Raw genomic sequence first — 14,239 nt, forward strand, 5'->3', positions numbered from 1 at the left:
CACTGCCTACCTTGTCTTTCCATGATCCACCTTCTGGTTCCTAATGAGTACTCTGGCCTCTCTTGCTCCGTGTCACACAGCCCAGGCTTTGGGGCCACCGTGTACAGTCAAGTCCTTCCTGCCTCTCACAGCTGATCTGGTCACCTTCCTACCTTCCTCTTCCACTGCTTCACCCACCCTCGCCTGCACCTGCTATGTCTCAACTCTGTAGCTCCATGCTCACAGCTGCAGAATGGAAGGGGCCCTGTGGTCCAATTTCTGATGGGAATCCAGCCATGTCATCCTTCAGTGGCTCTAGCTGGCTGCTTCGTTGGCCCTTTCATTCACTCAAGGCTAGTACTCTACCATTTAAGCCACCGTTCTACTTTTGGCTTTTTTATTTGGGGGTGAGGGGTGGGGTTGTTAATTGGCAATAAGCAAAGACCATATTTCACAGTGGTGCTAGATCTTCCCCGCCTTTTAGCCAAAGTATATATGGAGTCTGGAGAGGACAGAGATGAGAAAAGGCAAGTATTTGGAAGATATTTGTGTGTGTGTGTGTGTGTGTGTGTGTGTGTGTTTAGAATGCAAAGTATCTAGAAAAGCCACAGTTGAGGACATTTTTTTTTCAGCTAAGCAGGGGTGGGAAAATTTGAGATGAACTCAGGGCCTCATCTGCTAATATGCCCCCAGCCCTTAAATGCCATATTTTCCATCACATTCTGTTGGCTGTGGGGGCAGCCTGTGGACGGCTTTGCAGAAACCTTAGGCTTTCAATATTTTGGGAAGGATGAAATCAAAGAAACAGCCTCAAGCTTCAAACCTGAAGTAAAACAAAAGCCCAGAGAAAGCCCTCAGGATTCTTTTATTGTGTTATTTATGCCAAGCCAAGAAATGATCACACACTTTGGTCTGCTAAAAAATCATTTTGGCTGGGAGTTTGGCCTAGTGGTAGAGTGCTTGCCTAGCATGCACAAAGACCCAGGTTCGATTCCTCGGTACCACATACATAGAAAAAAGCCAGAAGTGGTGCTGAGGCTCAAGTGGTAGAGTGCTAGCCTTGAGAAAGTCCAAGGACAGTGCTCAGGCCCTGAGCCCAAGCCCACTTAAAAGTAGAAAGCATGAAATACATTAGAAACATCAGCATACAAAAATAATAACAATGTGAAGATGTGGAAAATCGGAACAAAATCCAGAGGTGGTTGTGGAAGGAACCTCACTGTGTGAGAGGGGAAAAGTGATTCTGGGCCCCCCACCCCTTTGGTGTCACCATAGCGGCCTGTGGCCACTGTACCCATCGCCAACAAAATTTCCAGTCATCATTGCATGACCCTGAATTGGTGCCCTGGCACACGCTGTGCTTGTCATGAAACTGGAGATCAGAAATGTGTACATAGAGAGCTGGGCAGAAAATAAGAGACTTGTGTGTAAAAACAAACAAACAACAACAACAAAACAAACCAGCTAAAGCCCACAGGGCCAGACTCAGATGAGCTTCTGAGTTCAAAACACCAATACTATCAGGAAAAGTAAAATAAAAAGAAACTCAGCAGTGATCTTGTTAAAACATCCTCTGTACTGAACCTACAGTGCCTGATTCCTTCCAAGGAATTCTGGAAACTTACAGTGTAAACACAAATGTGTTCACACACCCCAGTGACTGTAGTCTATGTTTGGTTGTTGCATTAGTAAGCATTGATGGGTGCAGACTTGCTCAGAGAGTATTTCTGGAGGTGACTTATTATTTGATCTTTTGAAAGACCTCACAGGTGCTCAAGTATATTATTCTGTGAGAAAAGAAAACACTTTCTTTGAATATAAAAATTGGTTTATTGGAAAGATGCGGCACATTTTGTTTCAATCTGGCTCCAAAATTCATCCTACTTTTGCACAGTATACATGGATACTAGCATTATTTGTGTCTGTGGTGTCAACAGTGACCACAGCCCCACCTCACCTTGAGTCCTGTGGGTGGCATTTGACCCACTGGGCAGCCATCTACCAATGATGCCCTGCCCTTGATTCCAGGGCCACACAGTTACTACACCTTCTCCTGGGTAGATTGTCCTTTCTCAGGTCTGAGTCTCAAGTTCCTTTTACTGCTTAATCAAACATGCTGGAGTCAGGCACTGGTGACTTATACCTATAATCCTTAGCTACTCAGGAATGAGATCTGAGAGTTACCATTCAAAACCATCACAGGTAGAAAAGTCTCATGCGTCTCTTCTCTCCCAATTAACCACCAGAATGCTGGACGTTGCACTGCAACTCAAGTGGTAGAGGACTAACATTAAGCAGAGAAAGCCAAGCAAGAGTCTGAGGCTCTGAGTTCAGGCTCCAGTATTTGTACTGAAAACATATCAAAATTTTTAATCAGTTGATAAATTGGAGATGACTAGTCACCACTGTGCCGTAATTTTAGTTTTCAAGGTTAATTTGCTCATGGAGTCCATCCAGTAGCTTTAGCTTATGGTCGGTTTACCAAGTGAAGTTAACCGTACATTCTTCTATCCCTGTCTGTGGTGTGTGACAATTGTAGCTTAGTAGTGAAGGTGTCCCCTTCCACATTAATAACTCCCTTAGCAGCAGGTAAGGGCATGAAAGAAAAAGAGTGGGGGCTGGGAATTTGTCCTACTGGTAGAGTGCTTGCCTAGCATGTACGAAAACCTGGGTTGGGTACCACATACTTAGAAAAAGCCAGAAATGGTGCTGTGGCTCAAGTGATAAAGCTCTAGTCTTGAGGAAAGCTCAAGGACAGTGCTCAGGCCCTAAGTTCACGCCCCAGGACTTGCAAAAAAAAAAAAAAAGTGCCTGGCACAAACTAATCCTAGACATTGCCCCTAAGTAATGGAGAAACTAGAATGAGCTTGTTGGGATTCAGTATTGTTATTTTAAGATAAAAAGCCTTTCAAAACAAAAGCAGGTAAACAGCAAGGAAGTTGGGTTTTTTTCACATTTAAAGCATTTTATTTTTATTTTTCCATATTTTTATTGTAATTAATAGAAGGGTTATATTATATTCACCAGATAGAAGGTGCATTACTTCACAAACATTGATACCCTTTCTCATGTCTTGGTCCCCATTTCCTTCCTCCCACCCCTGCCCCTCATCTTGTTTTCCCCCTTCCCTATACAATTTCAAATAACCAAATATGCATATATACAATATATCAGATAACAAGGTGAAATATTATAACAATACGAGATAACCAAAGGACAGAGATGAGAGATAACATAGTATATTAAGGACAACAAATTATGGCCTAGTGGTACAGTGCTTGCCTAGCATGCACAAAGAACCAGGTTTGATTCCTTAGTACCACATACATAGAAAAGCCAAAAATGGTGCCTGTGGCTCAAGTCATAGAGCACTAGCCTTCAGGAAGTTGGGATTTTTTAAAAGTACATTTGATGTGTGGACAAAAATAAGTTTCAATAGCAGTTGTTAAAGGTTCATTTATGTTTGTGAAATGTGGTTTTTAAAATATTGAGTGTTCCCCGAAACCTTATGTTTCTTAGATTCCATTTTCTTCAGTATATATGAAAGGGTAGATATTTGTATCTCAGCGATTATTTATTCTAAGAATCTAACATGGCTGTTTTCCAAGTTGTGTTAGAGAAGATGGAATTCTTACAAAAAATTCCTAAATCCTTGTGAGCCCAAAACCACTGTCCTGGTAGAGATAAACAAAGTGGCTATTATATTGCTGCTATTTACCTTTTTTTTTTGTCAGTCATAGGGCTTGAACTCTGGGCCTGGGCATTGTCCCTGAGCAATTCAGCTCAAGGCTGCCACCCTACCCCTTTGAGCCACGGTGCCACTTTCGCTTTTCTAGTGGTTAACTGGAGATAAGAGTCTCATGGAATTTAGTGCCTGGGCTGGCTTTGAACCACGATCCTCAGATCTCAGCCTCCTGAGTAGCTAGGATTAGAGGCGTGAGCCCCCGCACCTGGCTACAATTTTTTTAAATGATCTTTTCTGCCATTTGACAGTGTTGTGCATGCTTAATGCAATTAAAAATCAGTGATGAGAAATATAATGTACACTGGCAAAATTACCTGTAATTCCACTACTGTCACTGCCACTATGAAGATACTAACCCAACAGGAATGCTAAGTCATACTAGCCAGAGCTAGTACAACTAAAATGCAAGCAAGTATTTTGTATGTGTTTTGAGTATTCCGAATAAGTTAATCCACACCAATCCTGTAATGTCATTCCTTTGTCATTACTGCCAACCCACTGAGGAGAACTTGATGGAATAGGCCAATACAAATGTCGGTCATTATGCTATTCATAATATAGGAATCTCACACGCCATTTGTGGAGCCACCATCTGGTTCCAAGGCTCTTCCTGCCAGTGCTCTTAAAACTTAACTCAAGAAGTGGCCCCTTAGAACTGGTTTGTCTTCTTTTACCCCATCCAAAGCTGTAGCATCTCCTACCGGTCCAGTCTTTCAATTCCTCCCAAGTACTTACATCCATCTGAGGCTACTGAGTTCTGCGTTGTCTCACCAGAGAAGGGACAACACGAGGATGTGGACTTAGTCCTTCTTGTTTCCTTAAGGGCCTAGAACAGTGATGCCCATTCAATAAGTAGCTTAGTTCCTCACTCCTTCCTCCACACCGGTGTGTAGATGTTCACTGAAGGGTCCTAGACATCCCTCCTCCATGTTGTCACACCCCTCCGTCCTGCACCAAGGTGTGAGTGGATTCCCCGTTGACAGAACCCTTCCACCTCCACTGCCCACCCAGGACTCTGGCTTTGTGATGATGGGACCAAAGGTCGTTTTAGTTCCTTCCTAAGTAGTACTTTGAAGAAACCACACAGAACTTCTCATCACTCAAAAGTGGATCCACCAACTACTGCCTTACTTCTTAATTGCAATAAATGTGAAAATGAGAAGAGTTTTGCATATGGTCATGCCTGGCAAATATTCACTGCTGCTAAGTGCTCCACTCTGTGGGGAGAAAGTCTTGGATGGGTTTTGTTTTTTGTCTGTTTGGTTGTTTTTTTTGGTTGGTACTGTGTGCTTTCCCAGTGATCACCAGAGAGAACAGGAGCCTTTGATTTATTTTTTTATAGTATCTCTAGTTGGTGCTTAATCCTAGTAGATTAAGGACTGAAAGTGTTCATAGCTTCCTGGTATTTTCCTAAGAGGGAGTGTCTTCATAAATGGAAATAGCCTGTTTGCCAATTTCTGCTTTATATTTTGCACTATTTTAGCATCTGTATAAAACCACAAACAAATCAAATCTCTCTACACATAAACAATTTTTTGATTATCAAGAGCAAAAATGATCAGTTTGAGTAGTTTTCCAGCTCATCAATATTAAAATTTTTCAGGGGAGGGTAAAATATTTTAATACATACACTTACACAGAAACTTTAACCAAAATTAGCGTATATATACTCCTGTAATAGGAAGAAAATATTTTAAGTATCATATAATTAACTGAACAAAAAAGAATGTTTTTTTTTCATGTACTATCCAGATCTTTAAAAAGTGAATGATTGCCTTATGTCATAATATGCTAATTTGGGAGTGAAATCCAGTTTGGGTGAACTTGGTCATGTTTGACTGTTCTGCTTATCTTTTTGTGCCTATCTGTGTCTTTTTGTTATTGTTGTTGGTCATGGGGCTTGAATTCTGTGCCTGGCCACTGTCTCTGAGCTCTTCACCTCAAGGATAGCGTTCTGCCTCTGGAGCCACAGCACCACTTCCAGTTTTCTGGTGGTTAATTAGAGATAAGAGTCTCACAGACTTTAGTGCCCAGGCTGGCTTTGAATTGCAATCCTCAGATCTCAGGCTCCTGAATAGCTAGGATTATGGGTGTGAGCCACTGTGCCCAGCCCCTATCTGTATTTTAAAAGATAGTCTTCCTGAGTGTCAGTGGCTTAATGCTTATAATCCTGGCTACTTGGGAGGCTGAGAGCTGAGGATCCCAGCTCAGAGCCAGCCTAGGCAGACAAATCTAGGAGGCTCTTATCTCCATTTCCCACTTAAAAAGCCAGAAGTGGAAGTATGACTCCAGTGGTAGAGTGCCAGTCTTGAGTGAAAAAGCTAAATCGAATAGGAAGCCCTGAGTTCAGGTCTTAGTGCTGGTATGCACTGGCGTGTGCACACACACATATGCAAAAAAATCTGTCTCGGAAAGAGATCATCATTTCCACCTTATTTGTGACGCAGAGATGGAAGAAGATCCTGCCGGGATTTCACCAGTCATGACTGAGCTAGAGCTGGAACCTTAGTCTCCTTACAAAACTCCCGTTTCCCTCTTCGGCCTCTGCAAGTTGGGCTTTATAGTTAGTTTGGCGTTATAGTTAGGGCCTCAACGCCTAGACAGAAATTTAGCGAATGCTGAGGTTGAAATGCTGAGGTTTGCATGTCACTGGAGACACCCAGTGCTCCGTGCGTATACTCAGTGTCTATGAAGTGAGCGCAGCGCCTGTGCCATCGCACTCCTTGCCTTCCCCTCTCTTCCCTTGGGAAATACACTGCTGCATTCCTTCAAACTGAATACATATTACCTTCCATCCACAGCCATCCTTCAGATTCAAAGGTCAGTGACCAGTGATATCAGTAGAGACTAGAATTTACTGAACCCATTCACCCTTTGTGTCTTGTCTCCTGTGTTAATAATGCATGTGTTTGTGAGGCAGCTGCCTGAGCTTTTGGGGAATACATTGTGCTTGCTCTCTCCCTCTCTCTGTGCAGGACTAAATGAACCATACAGGAATTGAACCTATAACCTTGGCCTCATTAATTTACCTTCCGTAAAATTGCCCTCTGTAAGTCTGTGTTCTACTGTAATGAGATTATGAGTGTGATTTCATTCATTCAGAGCACATGCCACAGACAAGGCATCTGCCCTCAGGGGTTTGGATCTGTGTGCAGGCCACTGAAGCAAGGGCAGTGCTGATGTCTGCTCAGGGAAGGGGGGCTCCCAGAATGCTGTGAAGTTGGGAGAAGGAAGCACAGCTGGGCTCTAGAAGAGTGAGGAGGTTTCCAGAAGTGGGAGGAGGGGACAGGCTTTCATTTATGGTGGTGTTTACTAGTTACACCTGCAGTCTCTGAACATGGGGATAATAGGGTCAGAACTCTTCAAGAAGTATAGTCAGAAATGACCTGAACTTGCAAAGCTGAACGGACAGGATTGCATGGTGAAGACGGGAGTGTAGTACTTCTTTTGCTTTCTAAGGGTTCATTTCTGTGGTGTGAAGATAGGAAATGGAAAGTTCTAAGATGAAACAACAATCCAAATGTTGTTTTAAAACAACAACAACAACAAACTGCTCGCTGTTCTGAGTAGTATGATAAACTCCATCCCTCCATCCTGCCTGTGGTGTCCAGGAGGCTATCATATAATAATAACGCAGCTAATCTATTTATTAGGTCATCTGCCATGTTATCTCATTGCTGATGTGTTTATGTATTTTTCTCAGCCATGTCCCTAGAGCACAAAACCAGATGCAAAGGTGTCACGGGTACATAAAGCATGAAACAACTTAAGGCCAGTACCGTGTGGCAGCTCTAGGGGGCATATGGTTACTTGCTAGCCACAGCAGGCCTTGGCGTTCATACCTGTGCTATGGACTTTGCTACCCACCCTGTAGAGCTACCAGATGGAAATCAAGCCTTCAACCCATGGGCCTTAGTGGGATGCAAGACCCAAAGTAGAGCAGGTGCTGCTGTTCACGCAATGGGGCACAGGGGGGGAGACATGGGAACAACACAGCAGAGCACTTTTCCCTTGCTGAGTTTACTCTCTTGTGTCTATGAGAAGCAATAATCAGACTGAAGAAAATAGACAATGAGTCTCCTTATGGTTTCCCTATATCTAGGTAAAGAGTGGTTGGTGAGCATATATGAGGGCTCTGATGAGAGAGAAGGCCTGGTGCCTTTGAGGGCTAGCAAGGAGCTCTACCATGTTACTCAAGAGGAGGAGGCAGGGACAGGGATTGGAAAAGACCCAGACACCCAACTGTAAGCCTGACGGAAAACCCGTGGATGGTTTTGAGCCAAGGAATGAGTGACAAAGGGTCACTCTGGCTAGAGTAGTGAGAAGGAAGATCAGCTAGGAAGTCTCTTCAGAGTCTTGTGTAAGAGGCGTTGACATCTTGGACAAGCATGGTCCCAGAGGAGGTGGTGAGGGTGACAGGAATTGGAGTGTCTGCTAAGGAGGACTGAGGACATTGTGGCAGGCATGTGTCCTGTAAGAGAGGAGTCGAGGATGAGTCCAGGGACTTTGCCCTGTGCACCAGAAAAGAGTCACTAGATTTGTGTTTTGATGCTGCTGTAACAAGGTAGCTTACCCGAATAGCTCAAACTGTAGGACAGTGAATATTGTCTCATAATTTCCAAAGCTGGAAGTCCCAGATCAAGATCCAGGTACTGGCTGGATTAGTTACTTCTGAAGTACGAACTAGCAAGTCTGTTTTACACCTCTCTCCTGCTTCTGCTGTGATGCTGGAAATTTTTGGTATTCTTTGGCCTCTAGGTACACCTCCTTCCTCTCCCCCCCGACCCCCGCCACAATCTCTGCCCCAGCCATACATGGCAGTCTCCTTAGGTGGGATTGTGTTCTGGTCTCCCCCATAGATAAGGGCACCAGTCACCTACCACGCTTTGGTATGACCTTATCCACATGACCAGCAGCCCTCTTCTCAAGGAAGATCACGTTCTGAGGCACTCTGGGGCTAGGACTGCAGCCCCCAAGTTTGGGGGGTGCAGTTCAATCCCTGATAGTTACCATTAGCCGATGAAGAGGCAGAAAAGATTGGCAGAGTTTGGGACACGATGGTTGTGAGGTATTGGACACCCAGATGGTGTATCAGGTACGGTGAGGAGGAGGTCTGGGGGCCTGGGCTAGAGAAAAACATCGAGATGGCCCCAAATGTTGGTGATACTTAAAAGCCAAGTAACTCAGTGAGATCGCCCAGAAGGTGAATGTGGGTGGGAAATGGGTGGAATTCCCAAGACTGGAGCTAAGAGGCCTAGGGAATATGGGGATAAGACCAAGGCCCACAGAAACAAAAACAAAAATCAACCTTCAGTGAAACCCGCCTGTGCCATTTGGTGTGAGTGCGAGTGCTTCCCGATGGCGATTTTACATTGTAGTCTAAATATTTACAAGTTCATGGCATTTTCCGTGAAGCATGTGGCAAGCTGCTCTGGGTGAGGATCGAGCTTTCCTGGCCGGTATGCGGCAAAAGCCACTGGGGCTGAAATGGAATGTTTTGAATGCCATAAAGAAGTCAAAGGACACCAATAAAAGTCATAAAGAGCTCGTTTCTCAGGAGGAGAAACAGTTTGGAGAACATTGTTTCAGCCTTGATTTAAGAAGTCAGTTTCTAGGAAGCAGCAGTCACGGCACAGTGCCCCGAGCCACTCAATTGCTTGGTGAGAGGGTAGCTCAACCGTTAAACCAGTTTGTTTTAAACATTATCATGTGTGTACCTTACATGTTTATATACATGTGTGTGCCAGTGTATTATATATATATGATATATGTAAATGTAATTATATAATGTTTTATACCCGTGCCTATGTGTAGATATAGGCATATGTATATATGATATATAAATATGATGCTACCATGTTTCAGCTAAATATGAAAACAGAAACTATGTCTGTGACATCATCACTTTGGCCCCGGGCTCTGGTTCCCTTGCGTCTTTTTGTCCACCCCAAGATGGAAGCACTAATGAAGAATGGAGTCTGCTCTTCTGAAGTTTGCTGAACATGTCCACCTCACTTTTTCCCCCCTTCTGCCTTTTTCTTGCCCTACCTGCTGCATTGGAGCAAGTGTTTTCTGACCCCTATAACCCTGCCCATTCTATGATGAAGACTGAATCAGAGCGTACCACTCATGCACCATAGCAAATTCCCAGAGCTTTTGTGTCCCCAGGAACTTTGGGGCAGGGACAAAACTTTTAAGTATGCATTTCCTTGGTGCCTTATACAAAACCTTTGGGAAATGGTAGATAAAGGCACCTGGCCATCAACTTGGCCTGGAGCTGCTGCTTTGCCTGCTGGGTTCATACTGTCACTGAACTGTGTGTGATTCCTTGTGAGAATGACAGCACAGTATGTGGAATATGACACTAGCTAACACCATGATGTATGAAATAGCAGGGGGAGATTTTTCTAAAGGAGGGTGAAAACAGATGGCTGTTTAGAAACTTATTTGTGCCCCCCCACCAAAAAAATAAGATTCCCAGAGCCCTTCAGTTTCTTACCTTAAAAGAAACCTGTGATAGTGACTGCAAACTTTCAGTGTACGTTTTCCATAGCTGCCTTTCAAATGAGTAGGTAAACTGAAGTATTTTAAACATAGAAACTGTATGTAAGGTAACAATGGAGAAACAGGCGCTTGGAAGGGTAAGATTGCTGACAGTCAAGGCAGGAAAGCATTCTTGTAAGTTAGTGACTTGTTTTGGAGGGAGGGGATTAAAGAATAACAGATAAAAAAAACAGAAGTGGCACTACTGCTGTCTTTAATCTGCATGTGAGTGGAGAGTGGTCCATAAAGCACTGTACTGGCACTGCCATGCTCCAGCTGCCCGCAGGGTGTTCTGATGGTGGTGTTATCTTCAGGTTTTGTCCATTTTCTTGGAAGCCGATGCAGCAGTCAGACTCCATGTTAGCATGTGATCTTCTTTCTCATCCCCCAGCTCTGCCACCTGGCTCTCCTTGGGATCACTCATGTACAAACCTGAGGCTTTACCTTCCTTTCCCAAGCCATACAGCATGACGACCCCATACCAAATGCATCTGTGGGTCATGGACTCGGGGTTGATTTTTGAACTCAGCTGGACAGCAGTACTGCGTAGTTATGCGAATCTTCATTTCTCCCACCAGCTCTACTTTACGAAGTGTTTCCACTGGATCCTCGAGACCTTCCAAAATCTGTCTGGTGTGTGGGGATGAGGCATCGGGATGCCACTACGGGGTGGTGACCTGCGGCAGCTGCAAGGTCTTCTTCAAAAGGGCCGTGGAAGGTAAATGCTCATGTGGGTGCTGCTTTATTTCCTCCTCTCCGGCCTCTGCTTACGCATTGAATGCAATAACATTTTTGGAAATGCCTCGAAAGTGTGTGTGTGTGTGTGTGTGTGTGTGTGTGTGTGTGTGTGTGTTAGTAATCTCTTAGAAATGAATAGTAATAATGCTTTATCTGCAATCCCCCCCAACTACCTGTATATTTTTCCACTGAGTCATATTTAATGGGCACAGTTTGAAATGACAGAAGAAAAAGTTTCCGTTGTTTTTCTTGTTTTGTCTCAGTTAACTTTTTTTTTAAATCTTTTCAGTGAGACTTAGAATAAACAACAGTGCCATTATAATTTTAATTTGCGTGTTCTAAAATAGTGTTTTTTAGTATACACATGCCCAGCACACATCATCTCTGGCTTTTTCTTGTCATTGTCTCTATCTTTGTATATGTGCTAACTAGAGCAGTGTTACTGTATTAGGATCTAGTGTATGATTAAGTTGTGTTTGATCATTTTATCTACCAACTATTTGGACGCCTGGCCTTATGTAAATTGTTTCTCAACAAGTACATGCAATGGAAATTCTGAGGTTTACTATGTATATTTAGGCTTTATCTTTGTCCAAGTAATTGCATTTCTTAATGGTATTTAACTACACTTTTTGCCTTCTCCTACCTCCTTTGCTTGTGAGTAATTGATTAATATCAGACATAAGCCAGGTGGTTAATTGAACTTGGAGAGTTTTTGCTTAGTGGAATTATTATGTAAGCCAGTTGTAAAAGGGCAGGTAGATCAGGAAAATCCTACCTTCTCTCTCAGTCTTTTCATGTGCATTGGGTCATAAAAGTGGAAACAACTGAAGCCTTAAGGAGACACCATTTGACATCCGTGTGTATGCATGTTGTGAGCCTTGTGTGGCTAAGTGTATAACCCATGTTAAATTTGCTGAGTTTATTTTTTGATCCATTGTTATCTTTAAGCTCCTTCTTAAATTATAAGAGCAGGGAATTTCCAGCAGTAAGGGTGGAGGCTGCTGAGATGAGGAAAGTTAGTGAATGCTTAAAGAGCTCACAACACCTAGACAAGGAGACATTGCTAAAGAACACACAGGTTGGCTAGCCCAGTGGCCTGAGCCATCTCAGGTTTTCCCAGGTCGGTCATTCTGAATCATGCTGTACTTGCCCAGTGGTGACTTTTTGGAAACTATACATTAGTTTTTTAAGTATATGTTATTTGTGTTTTGTTTAATGGATGTATATGTATATTTCTTTTCTTCTTAAACATTTAATATAGAAACAGACTACTTCATCTGCCAATAATGTCAGTTCACAGCCATATTCTAGCATCTTGTACATGGAATCACTTATTTGCCTTGAAGGTTTTGGGACCTTTTTGCCTTAAAAAAAATAAAAGGAATAAGCATACAATATTTTAAATTGAGTTTCTCCCTGGTGGTGGAAGTTGTTCTGGCTTTAGAATCTTTCTGAAGCCAATTTCATTTCCTGACAGCACTCACTAGGTATGAGGTTGAGGTAGGTCACTGAGCTGAACTGTTTCTTTGTAAATAAATATAAATTAGTCTTGCCTTTCTTCACATAGCTGGGGAAAGTTACATGGAAGTACAGTGCAGGTGCATTCATAAACTTTAATGTATCATTAGAACATTGGCTCATTGCTACCCCCTGAGAAGAAGTACCCTAGTCCTCTGTCACCTCTGGGCACATCACCCTGTGGGCTCCTCACACGGTTTTCTTCATTAGATTTCCATGTTTCCTGCTACAGGTGGACTATCTCTAGAGCTGACCCTTTCAGAAGGCAGATCATTCTAGATCACTTCTCAAAGGAATGGAAAGCCCATGATAGCCATTCCCATGCCAATTGGACTGCTGACAGTCCCTCATGAGAAGCCGCCGCTGCCTCCTCCTCCTCCTCCTCCTCCTCCTCCTCCTCCTCCTCCTCCTCCTCCTCCTCCTCCTCCAGCATGTCTAGCACAGTATCGAGAGCTACCAGCTAGACTTGTAACCCCTCTGCCACCTCTGCAACACAGGGTCTCTCCTCTGAGATCTCGCAAGACCTCAGATATTATCACCACCAAATAAACATTTGGATGGGCCCAGGAATATGCCTCTGTGGCATCAGAGTGATGAAGCATTTCCCCAAGATCGGTATATTGATGGAAAACCACCTTGACAATTTATGCAAGCCTTGTGACATGGAATCTGTCACTTCTCACTCACTCTGTCTTATCCCAACTGTTAAATGTGGTTGCTTCATCTCCCGGGTGTGTTTCACATGGTGATCTCTCAGTGAGCAGAGCTGCCTAGGCTCAGAATACTATTTTATAACCTAATTTCCTTCTTAGAAATCCAGTGTAAAGCAGTGCCTGAAAGACACATCTACCACAAATCACTGGATAGTTATGAGGTTGTAAAAGAGGTAGAGAGTTAATTATCATGTAAAATCAACTGGATTTGTATTACTGTGAGCAGATGGGTTAGACTGAAGGGACTCCAGCTTGGTAGGTCAGCTACATCTCATCATGTCCGTTTCCGTACTCAGACATTTCCGGAGCAGCAGGATAATTAGGAGTGCAGTTCTTGAAATGCGATTGCTTTTAAGGATATCATTGGAAAGCCAGGCGTGTTGATGCATGTCTAGAATCCCAGCTGTGCAAGAGGCGGAGACTGGGAGGATCACAGTCCAAAGCCAGTCCAGGGGAAAATGGTTCGTGACACCACTATCTGAAATAAGCCACCTGTAGCGTCTCCTGCTTATAATTTCACCTAGTTGGAGGTATATGTGGGAAGATTGATATCCAAGGGTGAAAAACATGAGAGTATCCAAAAAATAACTAAGGCTGTATATGTTTATCAATTCGTGCATAATTTATATTGATTATATATATGTACATATGTATAAAATTATAAATTTATATAAATTATATGCATATCGATGTATATATCACTTCAGATTATGCTCAGGTTTTCAGATATGCAATATTTTAGTAAAACCATGCCCTCGAACATGTAACTCATCCATGGCACAAGACCAGCAGTTTTACTGGTTGCCCTGTGGGTAAATAGTTTTCATATTCTTTGAAGGAACATATCCAAAGCAAAGAGTCTTGCCATGTCTTGAACCCATGTTGTTCCTGTGTATACAGTGAGCACCAGCTCTCGAACAAGAGGGAAGACGATGGGTGTGGGATGCAGGATGGGCAAGAGAGAGACAGCAATATCCTGGAAACAGGTAGATTGGACTGG

General features: G+C 43.2%; 1 protein-coding gene across 1 annotated transcript in view; it reads left to right on the forward strand.

Annotated features, from left to right (window-relative positions):
- The window catches only part of Nr3c2 (nuclear receptor subfamily 3 group C member 2), a 221,361-nt gene that overhangs the window by 115,710 nt on the left and 91,412 nt on the right, over positions 1-14,239 (forward strand). Inside the window, exon 3 of the mRNA XM_090356867.1 lies at positions 10,846-10,985. Coding sequence (XP_090212993.1) covers positions 10,846-10,985 — 140 coding nt within the window. The remainder of the gene's footprint in view (positions 1-10,845; positions 10,986-14,239) is intronic.

The sequence above is a fragment of the Megascapheus bottae genome, chromosome 23 (assembly GCF_031878675.1).
Source record: "Megascapheus bottae isolate mThoBot1 chromosome 23, mThoBot2.hap1, whole genome shotgun sequence".
NCBI classification, from domain to species: Eukaryota; Metazoa; Chordata; class Mammalia; order Rodentia; family Geomyidae; genus Megascapheus; species Megascapheus bottae.